This window comes from Zootoca vivipara, chromosome 3 (assembly GCF_965207765.1).
Source record: "Zootoca vivipara chromosome 3, rZooViv2.hap1.1, whole genome shotgun sequence".
Taxonomy (NCBI): Eukaryota; Metazoa; Chordata; class Lepidosauria; order Squamata; family Lacertidae; genus Zootoca; species Zootoca vivipara.
The window spans coordinates 35,852,128-35,879,759 of NC_142586.1; the positions used below are offsets into that span (position 1 = coordinate 35,852,128).

At 44.6% G+C, this 27,632-nt stretch overlaps 2 protein-coding genes and 1 long non-coding RNA gene across 4 annotated transcripts; 2 read left to right on the forward strand and 1 right to left on the reverse strand.

Moving 5' to 3' along the window:
• Positions 1 to 2,740: 2,740 nt before the first annotated feature.
• On the reverse strand, positions 2,741 to 9,462 carry CGAS (cyclic GMP-AMP synthase). Its single transcript, XM_035110595.3, has 5 exons — positions 8,289 to 9,462; positions 7,315 to 7,546; positions 5,651 to 5,896; positions 4,931 to 5,033; positions 2,741 to 3,111 (listed from the first exon to the last, which is right to left on the reverse strand). The coding sequence occupies exons 1-5, from the start codon at positions 9,357 to 9,359 to the stop codon at positions 2,769 to 2,771; spliced, it is 1,995 nt and encodes a 664-aa protein (XP_034966486.2). The 5' UTR covers positions 9,360 to 9,462; the 3' UTR covers positions 2,741 to 2,768.
• On the forward strand, positions 9,442 to 10,503 carry LOC132591886 (uncharacterized). Its single transcript, XR_015948907.1, has 2 exons — positions 9,442 to 9,553; positions 9,904 to 10,503. It is a non-coding gene; the product is annotated as an uncharacterized LOC132591886 (long non-coding RNA).
• Positions 10,504 to 11,149: 646 nt separating this feature from the next.
• On the forward strand, positions 11,150 to 26,241 carry MTO1 (mitochondrial tRNA translation optimization 1). 2 transcript variants are annotated; one of them, XM_088665893.1, is made up of 12 exons: positions 11,150 to 12,972; positions 14,831 to 15,030; positions 16,780 to 16,897; positions 18,426 to 18,715; positions 20,399 to 20,511; positions 20,936 to 21,126; positions 21,444 to 21,574; positions 22,088 to 22,292; positions 22,379 to 22,550; positions 23,742 to 23,860; positions 24,534 to 24,691; positions 26,000 to 26,241. In XM_088665893.1, exons 1-12 carry the CDS (start codon positions 12,438 to 12,440, stop codon positions 26,168 to 26,170), a joined length of 2,403 nt encoding a protein of 800 aa, XP_088522019.1. In that variant the 5' UTR covers positions 11,150 to 12,437; the 3' UTR covers positions 26,171 to 26,241. The 2 variants fall into 2 exon arrangements, with proteins under 2 accessions (XP_088522019.1, XP_088522020.1); XM_088665894.1 differs by having other exon boundaries at positions 12,897 to 12,972; positions 16,777 to 16,897.
• Positions 26,242 to 27,632: the final 1,391 nt, after the last annotated feature.

Consider the following 27,632-nt stretch of genomic DNA (forward strand, 5'->3'; position numbering starts at 1 on the left):
TGCAGAACAGTATTAATCTGCTTTGCTATAAGGTTGTGAGTCAAACATTGTATCATAATTTGTTTCAATTACTAAAGCACTTCACCTTCATGTGCTGTGTGAGAAGGATTCAGTTTCTAGTCTCTAGTTTTGTTGCACTTCAATTTAATTTTCTAGTATGAACAAGAAATAGCAGAGATTGGGATTAGCCATTTCCTATTTATATATCAAATGGATCCTAAATGGTCTACATTTAGCAATATTATTGTATGCCTATGCACACAAAAAAGCTGGTCGTTTGCAGAACAAACACACACACTCCCCAATTAAACATTTTCTTTCTCCCCCATAATTGCATGTACAGTAACTTGCTCCCACAGGAAGATATGCACCCAACTGGGGAAATGTCCCATTGTCCTTGCCAAATCAGTTCTTTATGCATGTGCACTTTCTCAAATGTTCCTACAATATAAAGGAAACATGCAAATATAATATGAAGCTTTCCTTTCCAAATGTTTAACAGTGTCAGGGAAGTGATTTGACGCCTGCCTGGAAATGTTTTGAAAGAGCAAGCCGTGACTGGCATTGTAAATTGTTGATTTGTACTTGCATCAAAGTACTGAGTGCAAAATACATAATGAAAAGCGGTCTTTGTATTGTGGTGTTATAAACTATACACACTATCTCTACTTACTCAAAGAAATTCCAGACAAGTTGAAAGTGAGGTACTAGATCACAGAACTTTCTTTTTCCTCAGCCCACTTCCTAACTATGCAAGAGCCTATGTATTGCTGCTACCAGCAATTAACTTTAACATGAGACAGTGGCCCTTAGAAGCAGTGAGAGAGCATAGCTGTTTTCTTAGAAACAAAGTCTACCACTGGAGCCAGGAATATATGGCATATGACAATATCTTGCTGCCAGTGGCTATTGTACCCCTCATGAGGTAACGTCATAGCAGCTGGCCACTGTAACTTTAAAACCCACACAAGTCTTGTTTCCTACTCTCCATGGGGTTATGTTCACAGCACCCACTGGGCCTTCTCAAAAGGGTATGTGCATGTGAGCTTGCTTGTGAGAGGACAGCAGAGACTGTCCATCCTTTTTCTTGCCTGCCAGCTACCAGCGATAGCCTAAGCTATGCATGGGGTGCAGTAAGTTGTCCCATGATCTGCAATTGGCTCCAGAGAGTAACAGAGAGAATGGGCTTCAGCCCCATTGTAGTTATGCTATGAGAATTCCTCAGGGCAGTTTTATCCCCCATACCATTCAACAGCTATATGAAGCCATTGGGGGAGCAGCCATAAGAGGAATTGGAGCATTATGCGATCAGTACAGTATGCTGACACCCAACCCTCTTTCTCCCTATCAGTCAGATGTGGCCCTGCAGGAACTGGACTGGTGTGTGTGCACGATGGTGAGCTAGATGAGGGCCAATACAGAACTTGAATCCTGGTATGGCTGAGGCTATGGGTGAGTGGTTTCCAGATCAGGGAAATAGGTCAGCTGCCCTCTTCTGAATAGGATTGCACTCCTAGGATTGCACACCAGAGGCCAAAGTGACTTCACTAGCTAGGACACCTGTCAACTAAGGATGGTGTGAAAGCTACACTTCAGGCAATGTCAACTTCCAGATTGCGGTAACCCAGTACGTTGCAACTAGTGCAGAATACTTTAGCAAGGCTGCTGCAGGTGGTGCCCAACTGACAGTGTGAAACACCTGTACTGAATTACACTGGCTGCTTAAACACTACCAAGACAGGTTTAAGATTTTGCTATTGGTATACAAGGCCTTTAACAACCCGGGACCATGATAACCTTGGAAAAGCCTTTGCCCTTTCTGTCTGGTCAATTCTGGGAGAAATTCTTTACCTTGCATACTTGTTGCCAGTCACTTGCATCTTACATCCACTAAAACCAGGAGTTTTGGTGTGGCGGCAATGGTTCTCTGGATTATACTTCCAGTGTTTATCAGGCAGATACCTATAGTACTAAGGCACCAGTGTAAAACTCACACCTTCAACAAATAAATACTGGAAGGTTGATCAAGTTGTTGTTGTATTAATCTGATTTGGTTTTGCTGTATTTGAGTTACTAAGTCTGATTTATGATTTGGCAAGAAGGTGGTCACTTTGTGGGAGGGGCAACTCACAATTATCAAGTGTTTTCTGCCTTTCTTTTTTTAATTAAATTTTTGTTCCTTTTTCTATTGTTACATACATCACATATCTATAACATTCATATTACATTCCCTCTTTCCTCCCCTCCTGGGCTTCCCCCAATTTCCACTTCTGATTTATTTTCCCCTTATTTCATACTGTTGTTTCTATAAAAAATACACTATTATTTCATTATCTTCTACATATTTTTGCTAATAAAGGTGTGTTTATTTAAATCCTGCCATCAAGCCAATAGTCTTCCTTTGTTTCTGCAAATATACAGTAATACCTCGGGTTACGAATGCGATCCGTTCCGGATCATAGTTCGTAACCCGAACGGGACGGGATGCGCCATTTTGCGCACGCGCGGCGAAAACACTTCCGGGTTTGCGCAGTTCGTAACCCGAACTGTTCGCTAACCGAGGTGTTCGTAACCCGAGGTATGACTGTACTATATAAATGGTTCCCATTCTCTTTCAAAGTCAATGTTTTCTGCCTTTCAAGCAAGTAGAAGCATAATGATAGCCCACTTTGTGATGTCCTTATAACCCTTTCAGGTGAGTACCCATAGTGGCTTTCAATTTCATTCATAATTCTTCGCATGAATTCAAGTAGCTCTTTATTTTAAAGTTACAGGAAAAATATAGGAAACCTATTGTTTTGTTCACTTTCAATTATTTTTGCAAGTGCATTACATTTTGCCTTTTCAACTGTATGGAGCAAGTTGAACTCAGGTATAAAAAAGTGTTTAAGCTCAGCCTCTCTGAGACAACCCACAAAATAATCCAGTAGTCTATTGAAGCATTCGTCAAGATTTGCTGCAAGCCATTCATCATCACGGGACCACTTGGCACATGCATGAAAAAAGGCAGTTTTGGCAAGGTAAGAATGGAATTTTTCAAACTGATTTCTGTTTCCATGTTTTGTTTTAAGCTGCTCCAGGAAATACTTCAGAAGCTTAAGACAATCTTTCCTGTTGGGAAATAATAAAAAACACTGAAATATGTTATTCTGAAACATACATCCTACTAGGAACAATTGATTTAACAGGGATATTTGCTATACACAGACCAGCTTGGGACAGGTTGTGCTATTGGATGGAGTGTGTTGGACTTTTAGATAGCATAGCTTAACCTTTCCCACAAGTACAGTAACTTGGATGTGCTTTCATCTTCAGTTCCATAAATGCTTCTAGAAATTGCCTTCCTCACATCATCAAGTTTTAAATATATTTTATACATTTAATCTCTCACCGCTGCCATCCCCTCTAGCTCTAAATACTATCCTGAGTGGAGCCCTGAATGGGGGGTGGGGTGGGGAGAAGGGGCCCGAATAGCTCATGGGCTGATGTAGGGTGGGGGGAGCCACAGGGTGCGGGGAGGGGACGGGATACTCGAAGGGTCACTACAGGATGGGAGTAATCACAGGGATGAGACACAACAACGGGGGGGGGGGGGAAAAACACAGGGGGGGACAGACACATCCTCCTCCTTTCCTGGGAAACAAGGACCATGAGTCAGGCACAGCAAACAATCATAAGATTGTTAATTATTTTTGTTAATTAAAACAAAAAATCCAAGGACAAAGATCATACATCCGGAAAAGCATATTGCATCAAAACACTAACCAAAAACAAGTTATGCAACCATTACCATTCAAAGCACAAATGACATCAATACTTCCCCCCCCCCCAAAAAAAAACCACAGCAACGCGTGGCCTGGTCAGCTAGTTTTATATAAAAGAACAGCATACAAGAGCACAAGGCAGGCCCCACAAATAGCCCAGAGATGCATTTTAAATAAAAGGACACATTCTACTCAGGTAAGCCACACACCCCCACGACTCTCCCCTCCCTTCTCCACAGCACCGGATGAGCTGCTTATCTGTGTCTTGCAAGCAGCAGAAGGACGATGAGCGGCACGCGAAAGGGCTCTGGAGAGGGGCTGCTTTAAATGATGGCCGCTTGAGCACTGCTGCTGCTGGCACCAACAAAGCTCTGCCCCCTTCCTCTCAGCTCTAGGTAGGGTGGGGAGAAGCCAGGAGGAGGGAGGAAGGAGGCGCCACCCCAGTGTGTGTGAGGGGGGGGGAATGGCACAGGCCGATCAGCAATTCCCAGACCGTCCGCGGGCCAGCTCCAGAAGGCAAATGGGCTGGATCCAGCCCTGGAGCTGTAGTTTGCCGACCCATGCATTAGACAGTTTTCACAGGGAGTTTTACCATATTCAATCATTCTTGATTTGAGCCTATGGCGATTCAGAATTTTGGCACTACATCCATTTTATAGCTCTAAACAATAGTTTGAGATAATGGGCTAATGCTGCCAATTTCTTCAAAATATAAAAGCACAAGGAGAAACTACTGAAGAAGCCCGTCATATGGGCGAAACAGGCAAAAAAACGCCGGCAGCCTGTCTACCATTGACACCTTGTTCGACCTGCTGCCACTTTGCTGACCGCTATATAGCTTCAAAGACTATAAAGACTGGTTTGCCTTTTATTTGTACATGCTATCTGTTTAACGTTTGATTTTGGCTCCTGTGTCAGCACTTGTATATGGTTCTCTTATTGTTTTCTCTTTGGATTAATAATACTTGATTGAAACTTGATTGAATCTGGTGCCCTTGCGTGCTGCTTGTTTTGTATTGGACTAAACAATAGTTTGGCAGTACATTTAGTTGAGAGTTGTATCCAGTAAACCCTTACAATTTCCCAGTTTCTTAAGCATTTTCTAGGCTTATATAGTGGCTAAAACTGACAAAGCAAATAGGAGAACAGTAGTTAAAGATACTAACCTGCAGCACTTTTGCCCATTTCTTTCACAACAGGTCTTTGAGTTGCCATGATTAGTCATTATAGCCTTCTCAATATGTGAAAAAGAGAGTCGCCAAGTGTTTTCTAAGGTTTTTTTAAAAAAGAAACAGTAAAATATTGGAAATCGTTCTCTTTAAAGAACATGTTGATTGAGCTATTTTTTAACTGTTTCTTAGTGACAGATTATGTGACCCCTTAAGCTACTATGTGAACACTGAAACTCCTAAGCAAATACTTTCAGCTGTGGAAAGGCACTACTTTTGCCCTTGTGCTGGCTCTGGCCTAAATCCTGCCACTGTGCATAGATATGCTGAGCAAAATCCAAGTCAAGTGGTATCTTAGCCTTGGAAAAAGGAATGCAACCCAGTTCTTAACTTTTCTGCTTGTATAGGAAGTTTAGCTACTATGAAGCAGAGAGCTTATCCCACTGTTGTTCAATTGTACCTTTAGGATTGATCTGCTATGACTGTTGCCCATCTTTAGTATTCTTTTAAAGAAGGACTCTCTTTTCTTAAGAAATAACAGAACAGGGGCCCTGGTTCTTCAAAACATTTGTTGTTATTTACAGCACATAGAAAGAATAACCAATTACTGTAGTCTCTTGAAAATAATCTTGCCATCACACAACAGCTAGAATACCTGATACAGTGGCATGACTTTGTACATTATGTATTTAGCGTAAGTAAGATATGCTTTAGTACCTATTAAGCACTTTCCATCTTTGGCAAACTTGGGCACGACGTAGCGTGGTTCATTTAAAAAGGCATTCTTTACTTTTCGTCCTAGCCATCCTGTAATATCCAGGCCATTCTGTGGACGCTCACACTGGCCCCGAAATTCCAAAGCAAGAATGATATCTACTGATATAACGGAGGGAGGCTTTCCAATGAGAAGGGTTACTGCTGGGCTTCCAGGCTTCTTTCTCTCTACCTGCACTTCCGCCAGATCTGTTGATAGCAAAAGCAACAATCCAATCCAATCCAATGTTACTGTGTTTCAGCAAGATTTCCCCATCCCACAATGATTTGAACAGGAAGTTAAGAATATGTACTGTACTTAATACAGCCAAATAAGCAGTATCAACTTCAGTTGTGGCACTTAATGCCAGCAGCTAACACAGATCTTGGAAAAAACAATGTGGTAGTGGCACTACAGTTCTACTATTCTTACTCTGCAACAAAAAACTAAATCCCATTTTAACACGATATGGTGAACAAGAATATAACACAACTAGTGTCTTCAGCCCGTTAAATAAACGGGCGCTAGAACGCATGTGAGCGCTGCACGGAGCACCGGATCGAGGAGCCGGACCGACCCGACAGGCCGCCAGATCAAGGAAGCGACCTGCTGGGTCGGCACCCAGCAGCGCTGCACGAAGCACCGGGGGACTGGCAGCGGGGAAGGCAGGCAGGCAGGCGCTTGCTCTCTTGCCTGCCTGCATTCCCCACCGCCTGTCACACGAAGATCGGTGGCCGCTGCTTGCCGGGGCTTGTCAACCCCGGCAAACAGCGCCCGCCGATCTTCGGCTCTGTCCCCCGATGCGCTTTGGTTTGGGGAAGCAGGCAGGGAGACGCAACAGCCCGCAGCTTCCCGGGCTGTTGCCATCTCCCTGCCTGCTTCCCCAAACCAAAGCGCGTGGGTGACTGAGCCGAATTGTGGCGCGGGGGGGGCGGGGCTTTTCGCCGTTTGCCGACCCCCAACTTTTCCAGTTAAAATAGAGTTTGGGATATACTCGCCATATAAGAAATACAACGCGGCGTATAAGACAACCCCCGACTTTTGAGAAGATTTTCCTGGGTTAAAAAGTAGTCTTATACGCAGGAATATACAGTAACCTCCTCCGAATAGGCTCAGAGGTGGGTGGAAGAACTTCCAGAACAGGGAGGAGAGGAAAGCTGGCTCCATTAGGCGAGCTGATATGCTTGTGCTCCTAGAACATTTAGAAAAGGGTGATGTTGAATTATTTGCAGTATATTTATCTCTTAAAATGTACAATATTTAATGTTTCCCAATAAAAATAATATCCAATTTGTATAGAAAATGTTTACAATACAAAGTCCATTTTATATTGACATTCTTCTAACCAAATATTTCAGTTCAACTAACTTTTTCTTATGGCAAAAATGGCAGGTGTTCAGCATTTAAAATTAACATGACTATCTACTTTCTGCTTATCAAACTAATCTTATCTTCCATTTCAAGCAGTGTTTTCCAATTCCATTGCAGAAATCCTACATTACTATTTTTAATTGGTCCTATAAATTTCAGTGGGACTAGAGAGTATTCATCTGTTTGCACACAGTATTTGAGGAGGGTTGCTTATCACTGAAGAGTAGGGGGGGGAAATAATATAATGAATACTTACCCTTATTTTTTTTTACTTCTTCTACAATAATGTTCCTCAGTGCTGACAGCATCTCAGAAGATGAAAGATGCATTTTGTCATCTAAAAATTTATCTAGACATGCGTTTTTCCCAGGGTTCCTTTTCAGTTTTACATAGAAGAAAGCACCAGAAGCAGGAACATTGCAGGGTTCTAGTTCAAGTCTTATATTTGGTACTTTGAGCATAATATCAAATTCATTTGGGTTAGAAATCTGCAAGACAGACAAAAGCATTTCTCACAATTTACAATGTCCCAGAATGTGTTAAGAACTTGTGTTCTCATGACTCCAGACTAAAGGTCATCCTTACAGCCCTCTGGAGACAACCACTTAAAAGTGCTTCTGTGCAGTCATGTCATTTGAAAGACCCTTGCTAGGTGCAAAATAGTGATCAAAACGTTTGACCTTTGGTAGCTAGTGTTAGGGCCTTAGCCCGCAGGGGCAAAACTGCTTTATTTCACCTGGGACAAAGACTCAATTTGGCACACCCACCCACACACATTTGCTTACACCCACACAGGCTGGCAGCCTCAATGGAGGCGCCTCTCTGGAGGCTTCATCTGGGGCAAAAAAACTTTTCCCCAACCCAGCGAAAAAAGTCTTTCTTTTGCCCCATACTTTCCCTGGGGAAACCCGCTGTTTACTGCTTAATGGAAACAAACGTCAATCTTCAGAAAACTGACATGTGTTCTGATTCAGTGGTAAACGGGTTTTCCCGAGAAAAGCGATGGGATAAAGTGCTTTCAAACTCCCAGGCTGCATAGAGGACCGCCGCATAGACGTACTTTCCAGAAGCCTCAATAGGAGGGCAATAATGCTGACATCACCCCCAAATCTCAGCATCCACTACAGTGTTTTTAAGGTTTGGGATCCGGCAGCTTTTGGACCGGTGTTAGGAAAGAAGCCGAAGCAGGTGCCCCGAGCAGTTTCCAGCATTGCATCTTCCCTCTATTACCTTCAGGCGCTCGTAGTAACTGCCGGTGCCCAGCACTTCGATGAAGGAGAAGCACGTTTCACTCTTTATTGCTTTTACCAGGATGTCCCTGACCCGGTTAACCTGCTGCGCGGCCTTGGCGTGCTTCTCTTTCGCTAACTTGAGCTTTTCCAGCACCTGCCTCAAACTGCGGTTGCCCCTCGGGCCAGGCTCCTTGGGAAGCAGTTTGTCTCCCGGGACCGGCTTCTCTTGGGCGCCGGCCTCCTTCCCCACCGGCTCACGTGCCTTCTCCTGCTCTCTCTTCCGGGAAGCTCTCCTCCCGGCGGAGGCGCTTTCTTTGCCTGTCTGGCCGACTTCTCCCTCCTCTTTGGGAAGAGGCTTCGCCTTCTGGGAAGCGCCTCGCTTGTTGGGGGCAACTCCTGCGCTTCCTTGCGGGACGGGCTCTTTTTTTACCAGAGCGCACACAGCCTGCTCGGCTTCCCGCGCCTTTTGCGCGCCTTTTTCCTTCCGGGAAGCTGTCTTCCCACTCGGGGCAGCAGCGCCGTTTGCTGCCTCGGCTTCGGGCCACAGTTCCTCTGCAAAGATCGTGAACTTTCCCAGCGCCTGCGCCAGGCATGGGATGCCGCTCGCGCCAGGCTCCTCGAGAGCAAGTACGTTCTTCGATTTCCTCCGGGCCCCACCTTCGGCTTTCCCCTGATCCGGCTGATCCTTCTGGGAGCCTTTCTTCCCACTTAGGGCAGCAGCGCCGTTCGCTGCCTGCTGGGATTCCTCGGCTTTGGCGCGCTCCCCTGCACCTAGCGTGAGCATTCCCAGCGCCTGCCACCAGCCAGGCTCCTCGGGAGCAAGTTTGCTCTTAGTTCGGTCCGGCTCCTTCTTCTTCTGGGACGTCTTCCTCCCACTTGGCGCAGCAGCGTCTTTCCCCGCCTGCTGCGATTTCTCGGCTTTGGGGGGGCGCGGTGCCCGGTCTCCCTCGTCGCCCCGTCTGCCCTTCTCTCGCCCCTTCGATCCCGCAGTGCCTCCGTCCCCTTTTGCTGCCGGGGCCGCCTCGCCCTTCCTCGCGCCTCTCCCTCTGCCGGCTCCACCGCGCCCCATGGTGTCAGAAAAAAGATGACCTCGCTGCGGAGCTCAACGTCTCCCGATTCAGCGCCCCGCGCCCGCCCCGCCGTATATGAACCCGCTGGCCACGTGAACGGCCGCATCCTGAAGGAGAAACGAAACTTATCTGCTCCGGGCTGCGGGGAGCGTGTCTGAACCCGCTCGCTCCCTCCCTCCCAGCCTTCTTTATTGTGGGTTGCCCAGTCAGCCCGGGTCTAAAATGGGCACAGCCAGAATTTTTGTTAGGGGAGGCAGGCTTTTGTTTGGGGGGGGGACCTTACGTTTGTATTGATCTAGGGGGGCACAAATTCATGGAATAGCAGGCAGGCTACTGATGGGTACTAGCCACTATCAGCTTGATGCTTCTGAATAACAGAGGCTGGATACAAAAGGATGGGAGAGAGCACAGGACATAATTTTTATATATCCCAATACAGTATTAGCTTAGGTTTACCCATTATATATATCCCAGATTGGGGAACTGTCCCCCTCAGGATCCAATGTAATCTCTGATCAAAACTTTTTTTTTGCACAGTTACAGATAGAGAACTTTGACCTGCAGCCCACAACAAGCTTTGAGATGTGATAATTGATCTGGCCTAACACTTGTCAAACCTATCCATTCTGAAGGAAATCAGCCCTGAGTGCTCACTGGAAGGACAGATCATGAAGCTGAGGCGCCAATACTTTGGCCACCTCATGAGAAGAGAAGACTCCCTGGAAAAGACCCTGATGTTGGGAATGATGGAGGGCACAAGGAGAAGGGGATGACAGAGGACGAGATGGTTGGACAGTGTTCTCGAAGCTACCAACATGAGTTGCAGTTGGTAGTGGAAGACAGGAGTGCCTGGCCTGCTCTGGTCCATGGGGTCACAAAGAGTTGGACACGACTAAACAACAACAACAACACTGGTTGCAGAACATTTAACCACGATGCTAGTAGCCAAAATATGTAGGAAGCAGTGGCAGCTGCTGCCCATTGTGACTTGTGGGGCAGAAAACGAAGTGTCTTGTGTGCAAAGCAAGCTTGGGCCAAATGCACTTAAGTAGCTTCTTGTAGAGGACACTCTCCTTGAGGTTTGTGTATATGATTTAAGGTAGCTGAAAGATTATTGTGAGGTGCAGGTCCTCGTTTCCTCTATGCATTTTGACCAGTGTTATTTTCCTAGAAAAATGTGCTGGAACCCAACATGATCACCTCCCTTGTTCGCTTAGAATGGCAATGGTGTCCACCTGAGAGGTGCTGGAACTGAGTTCCAGCAACTTCTGGCTGGGGGGGGGGGAGGCTGAATTTTTGGCTGCTATGGGCATTAGGGACATGCCCATGATGATGGTGTCTTGCATTCAGAGAACAGGGCCAAATGCAATTCAGGGCCATCTCATAGATGAGGACACTTTCCCAGAGGTGTGGGTATTATCATTTGGGGTGGCCCAAACTGTACTGTGGGGAGCACACACCCAGTTCCTTTTTCTGGAATTGTCTAAGTTAATGTGCATTCATAAATGGCCCACACAAACAAAAGGTTTTGATTGTTTAAACTGCTGCTCTTGAAAGGAGGAGCCCCCACCCAGATCATGGAGACATAGGAGATGAGGCCATTTCGGGTTCAGGGGCATATGGACTTCTTTTTAAGATTCCTGACTTAGGTGTATTTCCAGCTTTTGTGCAACTAAGGATCTAGGAACTAGTAATCAACTTTAGCTTGCTAAGCCAACAACAGTGAAGCAATCACAGCAATAGTTCATGCTTGAATTTGCCCACTGTCAAACTTAGATTTCTGAAGAAAGGAAATCAAGTTTATTTTCCCTGACACAGATGCTTCTCCAATGACAGCATGGGGCTGGGTTAAAAATAATTTGGTTTTCACAATTTATCTCATCCTTTTACTCATCAGAAAACCTGCTCATGTAAAAAAAAAGTACTAAAAGCAACAACACTGGTATTACCACTCTTATTTGTCTAGTCATGGCATGCAGGTGGCACTTTTCCCATAAATGAATCTGCTTGCCGGGAAACGCTCTGATTCTTAAATGTTGAACCAGGTGTGTAAAAGCATTTCTGTACTTTTCTATTTGCTTTAAACAGGAACAATGAACAACTTCAACAAGAAGCTTCCCATTTTCATATTGTTGCATAGAAAAAAAAATCTGCAAATGGGAAATTCCTGCCTATCACACAGGTACTAGATAGGAAAAAAGATGGCAGCAAATTTTCTCCTTGTTTCTGATGTATTTGTGCAGGAAAGAAAGGAAAATTGTGTTGTTGTTTTTCTAGTACAGGAAATAAGGGCACATCACTATTGCATGGGGGTTTGTCTGTACATACTTGGTCCTTCGCCCATATCTTAGCCCTGCAAGTTGGAAAGCAGGTAGAGGCAGTTTTTAGTGGATAGGCAGATGGCAGAGAAAGAGCTAAGTAACCCTTTTCTGCACCTAGATTTTAGCCCATCTCAGGAACTTTTCCTATGAGGAAACAGAATCACTTAGTGAGACCTGAAGTAGTTTGTTCCATAGTTGGGAAGGAACATGTGCAGCAGTTTCCCTTGCAGAGATGACCATGGCCACATCCACACCATAGATTTAAATTGCATGGCTTCCTGCAAAAAAAAATATCCCAGGAATTATTAACAGTGCTGGGAATTGTGGGTCTGTGGAAGGCAAACTACACTTCCCAGAATTCTTTGGAGGAAGCCGTGTGCTTTAGATGAGAATGTGACCCACGCTGGCAGTTTTTGCTGGCTACTTGCAGCAGCTCACCTGTTGGATAAAGCTTTCCTACAATTCAGTGTTTTGGCCTCTGATTTTACAGGGATGGAATATGCATGCGTTTAAATGCGGTTGCCACTTCTGGCAGAGTTCCTATGACTCGTAGCTGCATGTTGGACTGAGAGTCCCCAATACAGTAATAGCTTTTGCATCAGGGTGTCACGGTGACAGGAGAAGAAACTTGCAGCCCACAGCTGTAGCACACCATCAAGGAGCATCCAAAGATGCCGACAGCTGCATCAGTTCAATACACACATCAAAGAGCAACAGGAAGCGCTGCAATCCTGAAGCTTGAAAAGAAAAGTTGCTATGTTCTTGCCGCCCAGGAAGCCCTGTTTTTTTAAAGCAGGGCTTCCTGGGCGCGCTACCTTCGAGGGAGCCACCCACCGCGACTCCTGCCAGCCGGTCCTTCCCGTCCAGTTACAGGCGCGCATGCGGGAAGCGCCCCGGCCCTTCCGCAGCGGGTGGAGCCGGCCGCCTCGACGTCACGGGGCAAGATGGCGGCGCCCTTGCGCGTCGCGGAGTAGCTGGTGCGCGTCGCGCGTTCCTTCCCGCCGCCGCGCCGACCTGAAGGGTCTTTGGCGGGTCTTTCTGTCCGGCCTCGGGATGTTGCCGCTCAGGCGCGGCTGGCGCCGCCTCGCCGCTCCCCCGGACCCCCGGACGTGGCTGCGGTGCGCGAGGGGCGAGGTGACCTCGGCGGCCGCCGCCGGCGCTGACCCCTCCAGCGCTTCCAAGTACGACGTCGTCGTGATCGGCGGTGGCCACGCCGGCACTGAAGCGGCGGCGGCGGCGGCGAGGGTGGGAGCCCGTACCCTGCTCGTCACGCACAAGGTGGACACCATAGGTAAGCAGGGAGCTGGGTTGATTGCTCAGTGGGAGCCGGCAGGTGTGGATACACAGTGCGCCCGCCGAGGGGTGCAGGTTGCCAAAGTTTCTGCCAGGGCAGGTAGCACAGTGGAGCTCAGCAAGGTTCCTTCCCATCACACCTTCCCCTAACGCTTGGAAAGCATGATGGTGGAGCTGGCAGGAGATGCAACAGCAGCAGGGCAGGGCTAGCAAGTACATTCTCATTATCTCTCCATATTATAATACTTACATGGAGAGAAAAACGCTAGAGTAGGGTTTGTTTATCAGGAGACATGAACTTTTCCCAACACCTGACATGGCAACATCACCTTTAATCCTTTTGCTAAATGTTTATTTTATGAATGGAGCTACCAGAGAAACATAACAGCAGCAGTGTTGTTGGTTGATAAGTATACAGTCATTTATTATTACTGTGTCTTATTTCATTTTTTGCAAAAATGGATTTAATAAAAAGTTCAGTTGCCTCCCATTTTTGGACATCCATATGTGATTGGATCTATAGAACAGATTAATAAAAACAAATGCCTTTTTAAAACAAAACCCTGACATTTTGATGTATATTGCATCTAGGATTGCTAGAACTAGAGATAGGTAGGTAGCCCTGTTGGTCTGCCGTAGTCAAAACAAAATAAAAAAAATTCCTTCCAGTAGCACCTTAGAGACCAACTAAGTTTGTCATTGGTCATATTGCCAATGAAAAACTTACTTGGTCTCTAAGGTGCTACTGGAAGGAATTTTTTTTTATTTTGTTAGTACTTGAGAATTAGAAATAAGCAGAAGTGCGGCATCTTGGTTTTCTCTTACAATTTTGGGTCTAGAGGGGTACAGTAGTGCCATGAATTCTACTCATATTGATCCAGAGCAGATTCCAATGTATACGTAGCAGAGAAAAAACTTAAACGTATTGCAGGATTCCCAAAAAATAGACCAGAGGCAATTAATATTTTATCTAGCAGAGCTTTACTGCTACTGAAGGCAAATGGACATAATGGTCACAAAATCCAATACATTCAGGAATGGCATAGTCCATAGAAAATCCAGTTGCGACAGACTTACGGTAACTTAACCTCCAATAATTTCTAATAAGACTAAAACCTTAACACTAAGCATACTACAGTGGAACCTCGGTTTATGAATTTTCGGTTTATGAACGCCGCGGACCCATCTGGAACGGATTAATTCATTTTCCATTACTTTCAATGGGAAAGTTCGCTTCAGTTTATGAACGCTTCAGTTTATGAACAGACTTCCGGAACCGATTACACCCATGCTTCGGGTTAAGTACGCTTCAGGTTGAGTACTCCGCGGACCCGTCTGGAACGGATTAATCCACTTTCCATTACTTTCAATGGGAAAGTTCACTTCAGTTTATGAACGCTTCAGTTTATGAACAGACTTCCGGAACCAATTGTGTTCATAAACCGAGGTACCACTGTATATACAGAACACCACACCAGAAGGAAAGAGAGATAGAAAGTGAAAGTCAGGCTCCTTCTGTCCTTTTGTTATAGTCAGCCTGACCTTGAGTGAAAGAGGAACCTTCTGCCTCTTGCTAGGCAGAATAGAAACTTGCATGTCAGCTAGAAACTTCCAGCTCGCATCAGCTTGTATTACACAGAGAAGCTTCCAAAAACCTCATGAATCAATTAGAATGGGAAAGATATCTACACATCAGATCAATACTTTCTTCACCAAAAAATGCACCCTGACGAGTAGCTTGCCATTCATGTCAATTTGGAGCATAGGAAATGCGGTCGGGCTAAAGCTTCACTTTACAGCATCGAAAACTGTTGCTTGCTTGTAGTTAGATGCCTTTCATTTGTTATGCTGTCCAGGGCAAATGTCATGCAACCCTTCCTTTGGTGGAATCGGAAAAGGACATCTGGTCAGGGAAGTGGACGCACTGGATGGGCTCTGCGCACGAATCTGTGATCGGTCGGGAGTGCATTACAAAGTGCTAAATAAATGCAAGGGACCGGCCGTCTGGGGTCTCCGAGCCCAGATTGACAGAGAGCTCTATAAAGAGCACATGCAGGTGAGAATGTGGATAGGAAGAGAGGAGAGAAAAGCTTCTGAGGCAACCTATGGAACTCAGTGGGGTTTATTCAAGTATACTGTACATGTTTATGAGTGCACTATCAGTTTGATGAAGGCAGGCGCGTAGCAAGGGAGGGGTGTAGGGGGTGGGCCGCCCCTAGCTCCAGTCTGGCGGGGGCAGCGCCCCTGGCCCGCCCCTGGCCTCCTCCACCCGAGCAGGAAGAAGCAGAGCGCACTACGGAGAGGGTTGCCAGGTGGCGGCAAACCTCTCTGTAGCGTGCTCTGGGTCAGAGCACGCCGGCCCAGCAGAGCAGCAGGGCCAACCCAGACGGACTGAGCATGTGCAGACATGCGCAGTTCGTCCTGGCGTGCATGTCGTGTGTCGTGATGTCACGACGAATGCGTCATGACGCATGTGCGCTGCGGAGCACCCAGGAGGTGCCGCCCCGGGCAGTCAAGCGGCACCGTTCGCCCCTAGATGAAGATAAACATGTGATAAACATGCTTAAATAACCTGGAATGTAAACTTTATTGGGCGGGGGGAATGCCTCGCTCCTTATTCCAACAAACAAGTGTCATTAGATATACAGCAATGGAGACTCAAACATAATATTGGGAAATTTAGAAGAAAATCCCTGCAAAACATAATCTACAATGGTATTTTACACCAGAGTTGTATTTTTAAAACTGACTCATATTAAGTGCTGTAAAATTATGGGATGGATCCAGAAAAACACTGACAGAAGGTGAATTTCCTGCCCCACCTTCTTCCAGAAACTGCACCAACCCCCCTGAGGTGGGGTGAATGATTTGGGTGGGACTGGAGGAGGGGAAGGGCAGGTAGGGATTCCCAGCAGGTACCTCCAACTAAGGGTCTCCTGGTTCTTAGGAAAGGCTTTTCAGGGGGCTACTGTGGGAGGAGAGGAAAGTGAGAAAGTTTCTTTCTGCCTTCCCCTTTCTGCTGGCATTTCTCTAGAACCAAGCCAATGTCTGTTTTTTAAATAAAATTAAAACATTGTGTCGATTCAGCATTCTCTGAATAAGCCAATCTGGTCTCACATAACAAGCACTTGGGTGGGACAACTTTGAAAAGTGCTGTATGAGAACGTAAATGCTTGTGCAGTTTCAGTTCTCTTTTTGGTAAAATCTCGTGAGGGAGGAAAAGGAGGTTCCCAGATCAGACTTCCATCCTTGAATTGGCAATGGTGGGCTATATATGGCTTTTAGCCTTTTTAGTCTTCATGATTTGTGTTATTAGATATAATTCTCAAGCTGACTGTGGCTGTTTAATGCATTTATTGTTTTCAAAAACTTAATAATGCTAAAAACTAATTTAATAAACCAAAATATTTACTGCAACTATGGAAGATGTTGCCTATGCCATTTTCAGGCAGGAAAGGGCCTCACTCTTGAATAGGGTTGGCCTATCAAGACTGTGGGTCTGGGGTCTTTATTTGGCCCACAACCCTATTTTCCCTCCAAACCGTTCCCACCTTCTCCACTGCTGATATCATAGGTGGGGCAGGGAATGACAGGGCTGGGAAGGAACAATCGGAAACCTTAAAGTGCACTCCTGGCTGTTCCTTAGCAAACAGGGCTTGCAGTAAGCTGGGGGAAGCTAGGAACTCAGTAGCGCAGCCGTGTTACCTGGAGGTTCTCTCCATTGCTTATGAGTCCTTAAAAGATTGTGTGTGTGTGTGTGTGTGTAAGTGTAAATTCCTTTAACTGGGTTTTTTTCCCCTAGTAGAAAGAAATTCTCCAAACCCCACTTCTTACAGTTTGTGAAGCTTCTGTGGAAGATCTTCTACTGACAGACCCAGAATCGGATCATCCGGGCAAATGTTGTGTCAATGGAGTCGTGTTGGGTCAGTATTCCAGCAAGCTGCAGAACTTGCAATCTTCATCCATTTCTGTAGGGTCTGCTTTCCATGGCAGCAGCTTGCAAAAACTATTTCCAGGCAAAAGGAGGAGGGAGAGGTCACCCCTGCAGAGAACTCATGTGGCACAAGAACCCAGTAGTTTATCCTAGATGCTGCCTTGAAAAGCAGATTGGTTGGGAAATTAGCTAAGTTATTTACCGAGGAAGGAGGATAGCTTGCCTCATTTTTTAAGCCCATGCAATGTGATCTAGGGAATCTAACCCATCATTATTTCCAAAGAGTAAATTTATAACTGTGATCTTAATCTAGTCCTTAATGAACTAATAGCGACAATAGCAACTGTCACTTGCAATGCATATTGAATGGCCATTTCTGAACTTGTAAAAACATCAGGGCTTGGTGTTAAAAGCAGGCAGGATACTTAGGGTGTGTGACTGTAGCTTCACCATCTCAGAATAGCTGTATGAAACTACCCTGAGACACAAACAAAGGATTTTCTAGTTTACAGATAGGCCAGACTGGGCTACTGGGAATCCTGTAACAAAAACCTCTGACTCAATAGGTTATCTAGCTTTTTCTAGGTCACTGTCATCCCACTGCAGAAAGTTATGCTGTTCTGGACTATGTAGTTTAGTTAGTATGAGGCACTTGTTGTTGTTGTTTAGTCGTGTCCAACTCTTCGTGACCCCATGGACCATAGCACGCCAGGCACTCCTGATGTCTACACTTAGATGTCTACAATTCAGAAAACAACAGATAGAATAAGTAGGAAGATCACGAGAGACTTGATTTTATACAGAGTGTAAGCACACATCTCTCTTATTCTCTGTAATAGTATGTGTGAAACTGAAGGATAAGCTGTCTTTAAGTGGCAGCAACATAAACTTAGGGTTTTATGTAATAAACTGCAAAAAAATAAATAAATGTCTTCTTTCGTTGAATAAGACTGTTCTGAACTTCAGGCTTCCTTGTGTCCTGGTGGAAAAAGATACTCACTCTTTCCAAAATAGATTTTATCTTCTTAAACAATTGCATGTTTCCATCGGGAGGAGTATAGAAAGAGGACGACATCCTTCAGTTTGTTTTACGAAAGGAGCTTTAACAACCTTTCTATGCTCCTCTCGATGAAAATATGCATAAGGGGACAAATATACGCCTGCTTTAAGTTGTTTACATACTATCTTCCCTTGTATATTATTTACTACAAAGCTCAATGACTAATATTTTTAGCGATGAAACGTCATCCTACCAGAACGACGTCCAAGCACTGAACCACTAGTATATCACAAGTGAACTGTTTATTACTGCGTTTGCAATTGTTCAAGATAATATCTATTTTGGAAAGAGAAGAAATGAGCACTGAACCACTGATGCATCATTACAAGTGAGCTCTTTATTTTCTGCATTTGCTATTGTTTAAGATAAAACCTATTTGGGAAAGAAGCTACTTCTAATTAAGGCAGCAGCAGGTATGCTAAACTCCACTCTGTTTCACTCCATGTTTCCCCCTCAGAAGACGGACGGAGAGTGCATGCTGGGAGTGTTGTTTTGACGACGGGAACATTTCTGAGGGGCATGATCCTAATTGGATTGGAAATGCATCCTGCCGGGCGGATGGGAGACAAGCCCTCCGTCGGCCTTGCTCAGACTCTGGAGAAACTTGGATTTACCATAGGAAGGTTAAAGACTGGAACTCCACCCCGACTGGTGAAAGACTCTATTGACTTCAGTGTCCTCGAGAGGCACCACGCTGACAGCTCCCCTGTGCCGTTCAGCTTCCTTAGTGAATCTGTGTGGATTAAGGTGCGAAGGAATCCTGAGGAAGTAATCAGCTGTTGAAGTTTGTGAGGGGGAGCCTCTGTTTCTCTTTCTTAAAGTGACATGTATTACTCTGGCAGTGCTGTGGTTTTCAGCATGCAGGGGGATTTATTGAAATGGCTGTGTCAGAAATTATCCCCGGCTACACAGATGGGGGTGTGCTCCTAAATCATCATTATATTCGTCTATTCCTGTTAAAAGCTGCTGAGAGTAATGCAAGGAGTTGATTGAAATCCTCCGCTAAATACTGGCATATTCCAATGACAACGTATACTGTCACAGTTGACAAGTTTTATTCCTGAAATAATAAAATATTCGGCCCTCATACATATGTAGACGAACTGAGGGTAATTTTTAAGCGTCTCACACGCACTGCTTCACCAGCAATATTTGTCCCTGAAATATCAGCCCTGCCATTTTTGCAGGTCACTATTTTCTTCTTCAGTGGACTTCTTATATCGGTCAAAAAGTTTCAAAATAAACTTTTTTAGTTATATACTGCTTTTCATTTTTAGATTTATAAATCTCAAAGCAGTTTGCAATATGCAGAAAACCATCAGAAACAGTTAGCACATCCTCATGGACTTAAAATATGAGCAGCTACAGCTGCTGGAGCCAAAAAAAGAACTCAGGAGTCAGCAGTCAGGAAATTATTCAGGAAATTATTACTGAAATACAGTGTGAACCATTTTAGAATCATCACTGCCCTTTTAAAGGAGTCCGTTCATAAATTCAGAGCAGTGGTACTGCTTACTTGAGGGCTCAAAGGTCCGAAGGGTAGGTAGCTATCTACCCTGTTTCTCCGAAAATAAGACGTAGCCATAAAATAAGCCATAGCAGGATTTTTAGGCATTCAAGGAATATAAGCCATACCCCGAAAATAAGACATAGTGATAGGCGCAGCAGCAATGCAGGCCGCGGCAGGAGGAGGGAAAAAATAAGACATCCCCTGAAAATAAGCCATAGTGTGTGTGTGTGTTTTTTTTTTTTTTAAAGGAAAAATAAATATAAGACGGTGTCTTATTTTTGGAGAAACACGGTAACAGGATAGTTCTAGGTTGGTGTGGAGATCTCGGGCATTGGACTTCACAAAAGGCTTTCTGTGTGACATTTGATAAATAAGCCTTCTGATCTCAAGTTTGCCTGCTTAGAAGTTAATTCTAGTCAAATGGCTTTGGTTTCTTCCCAGGGGAATGGAGCCTACTCATGCTTCCATTTTTCCTAGAGTATCATGGAGAAATTAGGGGCCATATTCAACTAACTTGTTGCACTAACAGAAGCCAGCACAAGGATAGCTGCTAGTACAACAAGATTCCCTTCCCCACTCCTCTTCCCACTACACCCTCACCAAATCTGCTCCGGAGAGTCGGGAGAACCCCAAAAACAGCATGGAGGGGAGGAAATGGTTCAATCAGCACAGGAATATCTGCTTGCCTAATGGAATGATCTTAGAGCTTCGTTGAGTGTAACCCAGTGATTGGTATAGTTTCCTGGGAAAGGTTAAGGCTGCGGTGCTTGGGTACTAGCACTTGTAATATGCTCAGATGGTATGATGATAATGGCTGAGTGCGGGCTGAAGTGATCTCTCTCAGGACGACTGTGAAAACAGTTTGGCATGCTTCAAAGCTACCCTGATCTGCTCACTGAATGCAGGTGGTTCTGTTTTAGCCAGAAGATCAGCTGTCATGTTACCTGACGCACACAAACCCCAAAGTGGAGAAAATCATCCTTGAGAACCTTCACCTGAACAACCACGTCAGAGAGACAACAAGAGGACCCCGGTAAATCCCTGTTTCTATTATTTTATGTACAGTGCTGTCAGTGTACATGGCGTGAAAAGAAAGAAGAAAACGTCTGAACCCTGGTGGGAAGAAAAGGGGAGGGGATGATAGCTGCAAGGCCGATAGGCAAGAATATTGCAAATGCAGTTGCACATGTTTAGGCTTAGAGTTTGTTTAATTCAGGGGTGGGAGACATTTTGTCTTCCAGATGTTGCTCAACTACAATTCCCATCAGCTCCAGGAAGGGCACGGATGATGTGAGTTGCAGTTCAGCAACATCTGGAAGGCCAAAGGTTCCCCACACCTGCTTTTGTGGGCGAGGAGTACAGCAATAAGGAAACCTATCCAGTCTCTTGAAATTTCATGATTGGGCTCTTCTCCGTGTCAGCATCCTAACCTGGCTGGCTGTTGCTCCTGTTTCTAGGTACTGTCCCTCACTAGAGTCAAAAGTTCTGCGTTTTCCAAATCGCGCACATCAGGTCTGGCTTGAGCCTGAGGGTCTGGATTCCAACGTCATCTACCCGCAGGGAATATCTCTGACGTTGCCATCTGAGATCCAGGAGGAGCTCATCACCCATATTAAGGGCCTGGAAAAAGCAAAAATGGTACAGCCAGGTGAGAGGTGGGAAGGAAGTCAAACTTCTCCAGTTGGATGGAGCTATATAGGCAGCATATCATGTGGGAGTGTGTATGGATGCCGAGGTTTGTCTGCCTCATCTCAAGTGGGATGTTACTTGATTGCCCACCAATATATGGCTCTGCATGTCTTCTGATCACCAAACGTGTGGCTTTGTAAGCCTTTATCTTACAGAAAGGTTTGAAACGATGCAGCATGCATCCTTTCCCCCTGCTACCTGTAACCATTTGCTCTGTTGTAGGGTGTGGTTGCTGGAATCAATAAACCTTTTTATCTCCTATATCTGTCATAATAGGCTATGGAGTGCAATATGATTTTCTAGACCCACGTCAGCTGACCGCCTCCCTTGAGTCTCGCCTCGTCCAGCGGCTCTTCTTTGCAGGGCAGATAAATGGCACAACAGGCTACGAAGAGGCTGCAGCTCAGGTGAGGAGAGCATGCAGGGAGGTGGGTCATGGCTGTGAAATGCTTTCTGCAGTATCAAATGTGATGATTTAACTAGCAGCTTGCAGTCACAGGTCTTTTGACTCTGCCTTCTTCCAACCCAGACGTTCTGGACTACAACTCACATCAGCTTCCGCCTGCATGACCCTACAGGCAGGAGCTGGTGGGAATTCTGGTCCAAAACATTGGAAGGTACCAGGTTGGGGAATGCCGACTTCAAGAGCACTTGTTCAGAACATGTCTGAAACTTACTTTTTTTTTTGTCCAGGGAATGAGCCCTTGTCATAATTGGCTTGTGCTGATTTTATCCTGCTAAGACACCTTTTAGCATTCCAGTGGATACATGGTGGGAAAGTCACATTTGGTATCTATGGCTTAAGCACTCTCCTTACCATAGACACAGAGGCATTGAACAGATCAAGCAGACCAAGCTTCTGGTGTCTAGTATGTATGGTGGCTTCCTCTGTGTTCTATAATCTCTTTGCTCTCTGGCAGGGTGTGGTTGCTGGAATCAATGCCGGTCTGCGGGTCACCGGGAAACCTCCATTTATTGTCAGCCGCACGGAGGGGTACATTGGCGTTCTGATTGACGATCTCACTACTCTGGGCACCAGCGAGCCGTACCGCATGTTCACCAGCCGAGTGGAGTTTCGGATGTCTCTGCGGCCAGATAACGCTGACAGCAGACTCACCTTCCGAGGTAGTCTATACTTCCAGAGGCCTTTTTAAACAAACAAACAAACCACAATTTTTCTAATTCCTGAGCACTTTTTTGGTCTCTTTAAGGCTATAATGAAGCTGGCTGTGTGTCTCAAAAGCGGTATGAGCAAGCATCTTGGATGAAAGCAGGGTTAGAAGAAGGACTTGAAATGCTGAAATCTATTCAGTTCAGCAATGCAAAATGGGCCCAGCTCATACCAGAGATTACAATCAGTGACAGTCGTAGCTCTCCTTGCAGGTATGAGTCTCGCTCTTATTAACCCCCCAATGGTTTTGTTTTAGAGAAGCACAGGTTCACACAGAAATATCACGCCGCACATTCACCTGCTCTCTTTATCCTCTTTAGGATAAAAGAGTAAAGTTTAGTGTTTCTTGTGATGGTGTTTGTGCGGGGGAGAATGTACAAAGCTGTCAAGAGTGTTTCCGTGGAAAGGTGAAGCAATTTCATTGCTTTCTTTTGTCTTGCCTCACCGGTAACTTGGTGAGATTTGTAGGATTTTATAATGGCCTGTAGAAACAAAGTCCTAGAGCGAGGGTGTATTTTCATAGTTTCAAATCCTAATATAAACTGTTAACCTAGTACCCCACCACTATTACCACACAAAACCAAGGGGGAATTCAAAATTTAAGCCTGTGGAGAGAAGGAAAGCGGTCCTAGAAAATCTGAGGCTTTTTGCTTTTATCTTTGAACTAAGTACCGGTAACCCCCCTAAACAATATCATAATTGGTACCTCACATAAGCAGAGTTCAGGTATCACAACATGATTTGTGACAGGGAGTAAGGCTCTGGCTAAAATGGCCTGAGATTTGTTGCCCACATAAAACAAACACACTGGCAAACCTGTAGACTCAGAAAAGTTTGTTTTAGCAGCTTCAGAAAACAATGTTGCACAAGTAAATAGGTATAGGACTACAGTCTTAATTACGGTAAGCCTTGAACCAGCCTCCTTAAGCCTAATTCCCTTGCAGTTGCTTAAAGCATTGTGCCTTTTAAAAAAACTGAGAAGAAATTCTAGGTGTCCTTGAGGTAAAATGCTGTGTTTCTTCCATTACATAACCTACCTTATCATTTATTTCAAATACAGTGCCATTTTTTTAATGCTGTCCCCATGTTCCTGTGTAGAGTTTATTTCCAAGTTCTTATCTATGATCTTCATTGTTGGCTTGCAAGCTTCTTGAGTTGAATCAGCCATTTGTGTTTGTGTGCGTTAATGATCCCTAATACAATGTAGTTAAGGGTTCCTGGATAGTGATACCATATTTTGAGCAAGCCAGAGGTCTTGTAAACTTCCTTGAAATTCCGTCGGAATGGGTACTAGCTTATACTTATTTGTTTTAGATCCTACCTTTCTATCACAAGAGCACTCAACACATATTGTGCATAATTTCACAGGTATTGTTTTTGCTGTGTTTTGGTTTTTTGCTTAGTGCCCTGGACATCCTTCAGTACCAGGGGGCCAATATGGAGATTTTGTCACGAGCTGTCCCAGGGCCTCTGAAAAAGTTTGCTGAATGGAGACAACTGGCAGAAAGGCTAAAAATAGAAGGTATGGAAGACCAGCAAGCCATCGGTACCAGACAGCATGGACAGTGATGGGAGTTATAGTCCCGCAACATTCGGAGGGCCAAAGGTTCCCCATTCCTGTCATAACATGACACATTTGTGCCTGGTAGATCTTGCTTCTTTGGGAACTAACTCAGAACATAAATTCCCTCAAGTCCAAGAACACAATTAGGCTTTATGTTCTTATTCAGATAGCTTGTGGCCCTGTTTTCCTTCTCTCCAATGGTGCAGGAGTAAATGCCCACACGACCCGGAAGCTGTATGCCAGCTCCCTTGGCCAGTAAAGCAAGATGAGCGCCGCAACCCCAGAGTTGTCCGCAACTGGACCTAATAGTCAGGGGTCCCTTTACCTTTAAGTCCCATTCAACACAGTGGAACCAGCGTTCAAAATTTGCGAGGTGCATTTTGCACATAGCTATCAGCCACTTGTGACCAAGTCAATATGCGCAGGTGCCAGGATAGTGCCTGATGTCTACCATCTGGAGGTGTATGCCTGGGGATCCTTGGATCTTGACTGTTTTCACACACTAGGGACACAACCTATACAATTTTATCCGTTATATTATCCTGTAGAATTCTATCCATTATATTTTTATCTGTATAATCAGAATGAATTATAATATATTGTTCTGTTGATTCTCTGTTTTCCTCACAAGCTGTTTATGAATGGCATGTGTCTGTTCAGAGGTTGGAAATAGAGGAAGTGCGTCAGGATGAGGCTCTTCAGCTGCCAGAAGATCTGAATTATTTTGCCATTACTGCATCACTATCTCAGGAAGTGCGAGAGAAACTGGACTCCCATCGTCCCCAGACGGTAAGGTGCTGGTAGAGGGAGTTTGCTGAATGCAGGGATCCTGTGGCTTTCCAGATGTTGCCAGACTCCCAACTCCTACCAGTGCTAGCCATTGTGGCCATGAATTGTAGTCAAGCAACCCAGCATTAATGTGTAGGGGCTAGCTATTAAAATGTACCTTGAAAGCATTAGTCATTTCCAAAGGCACTGTTGTAAAAATTGAGTAAGCAGGAGGTTCGCTAGCTCTGCCTTTAGACTGAATCTTCAACTTTGTCAGCTACATGGAAAGTGCTAAGAGAATTCCAGTCCTAAGTTGAGAAATAAAATGTGTGGAAAAAGCAGGGGAAGCATTTCACAAAAGTGTTCCTGGCCTTATTAAAAATTAGGAAAGTAAAATCATCAAGGGAGATTTAGAAAAAAACACTGAACTTGGTGGCTTTTTATTTTTTAAGCCCATTTCTGTGCCAATATATAATTATGTATAATTTATAATCTATGAATAATATTATGTATCATTAGCATAGACACGCTGAAAATATGGTAAAGTTTGCCTGCCTTTTTGATTTCACCTGTTTTGTTCTCTTATCAGAATGCTTCAGACTAGCTTGTGTCTTTTTCCAGTTTGAACATGCAAGGCAGTCCCCCCACCCCAGGCTTTAAAGTCATAAAATGTATTCCTTTGTGCACACCAACAAAAAAGGCTACCATTGTATGCATAGGAGGCAGTGTGGCATAATGGGTAAGAGACATTCTGGAGTCAAATGTGGCCAAACTTCCACAAACCTTTCTGCACCAACACCACTCCTCCATCTGCAATATGGGGATAGTAATACTGACAGGCTTTGTAATCATTTAAGTCATTTTAGCAGTAAAAAAATGCATAATGGTGTGGTTTTAGACACGTGCACAAATGCTGAACCATAGCTGTGAACACTGTATGTTGAGTTATAATGCTGAAGACAATGGAATATAATCTATCAAGAGCTTCCATGAAAAAACAAACTCAGCAGTGCTCATTTTTAATGGTGGCTAGAAAGTTAAAATTCCCACATCCAGAACAGGAAGGGTATAAGAGAGGGAGGAGTTATGTTGCACAAATGGAAATAATTGCATTGGCAGTAGGACTTTGTTGGGAGTTTGCTCATCCACTTGACTGTTCAGTCTTCAGTGATGACCTGTTGGTCCCAAGTGGTAAGATATGCAGGGAAGATTTTACTGTGTGTTTGTTTAATCTCTTCAATGTAACATACCACATGAAGGGGAGGCGGAAAGACTCTGGCGTTACAATTCTTACAGTAGGCAATCTCACCTTCCTGTTGCTGTTTCTAGATTGGCGCTGTCAGCCGCATCCCTGGAGTTACACCTGCTGCTGTTCTAAATCTACTGAGGTTTGTGAAGAACCATCACAAAAGAGCAGAGCAAACAAGTGAGAGATGTAGGATTGCTAGCCCCATCCCTGATGTCAATCTGCTGGGACAAAAAAAAGCTCCAAGCTACTGATATGTGAACAGTGCTTATTGAGCAAAACCCATTGAACTGTTGCTATCCAATAAATAGACAGAGCTACCAGAGTGATGTTATCTTACACACAAAAGGGTGGTGATCCAGTGAATAATGAGTCAGTCCAAAAAGCTGAAAAACTGCCAGAACACTGCAAAAGCACCACTAGCCAGAAAAAGAAGTGGCAATGTCAGAGCAGGTGCTGAAGAAAACTTAACAAAGACCATAGAAATCTGTTTCCTGCTTGCAATTTCTCGAGTCACTTCCTTTCCACTGCCTTTGCTGCCACCTATAGTACTCAGCAAATCTCTCATTTTGGTGCATAAACATTCTTCTTAAGCAAGGGAAAGATGTTAACAGGCTTCCTTTACTTGAAAGTAGCTGAAACACTTGCAGTTGGTTTTTATTTTAAGCTTATACTCAAACCCAGATTTGTGTTTTCAGACATGTTTGTAGATTAGAATCGGGCCATTGTTCTCAATAAGGCTCTGTAGGTGTTGCTATGGTGGCAATATAGAGGCTTTACCTGCTGTTTGTGGAGTGGAAAAACCACACTTGCACCCAAATAGATGGGAGCACTGAACTGATGTCTATGGTTTATATATCTAGTCAATATAGCTGGGAATTATTTCTAGGGCAACCCTCAAAGCATGTGATGCATGGAACCAGGCCCCTGACAAGGTGGAGGACTGCTTACCCAGCTTTGGGAAGGTGGTGCGAGGGCTATGGGACACCCAAGAGTTTTGAAAGACAGCTACTTGAAATTAATAGACCACATTAACTATGCTATATACTTTGATACAACTAACACAAAGACATCTGCACTACACAGAAAAGCTATCCTACCTGGGAAAAAAGAGTCGTAGAGGTAAAGTAATTCTAGACTCAATTTATTGAAGGTAAAAACTAAAAGTCCAAATGTTTGCTTACAAAATTTAGTTTTTTCATTAACCCAACATAAGTAAACTATCACATATGAATTGGAAAGCAAAACTAACCTATTGGAAGTGAATTGCCAGACATGTAACAAAATGTCCATGTTGCTATACGTTGGATGGGTTTAATAATAAAGGCAGTGTTTAGCATAGGCAGCTATTTAAGACACAGAACACCCATGGTCATTTTGCAATGGCAAAACTAGCCCTCTACATCAAACTGTAATGATGGCCGGTTTGAGCACTTTAGGATCAAGTTTACTCTCAGCCTTTAGTCTCTTGCGACCTGTCTGAATGCCTTTACTATCTTTATCCAGTAGTCCTATTGGAGAATGCTTTAGCACACATAGTAGCTGCCAGACCACAATGTGCAATTAAGGATCCTTATTTCTCACGTGTTCCTATTCCATGCAAGACCCATTTTAGGCAAAACTATAAACTGCGGAGAAAGACAACTGGAGATAGGACCCATCAACCCTCATCTGCTTATTTAAGGCATAATTCATGAGCATCAGTCCTTAAAAATG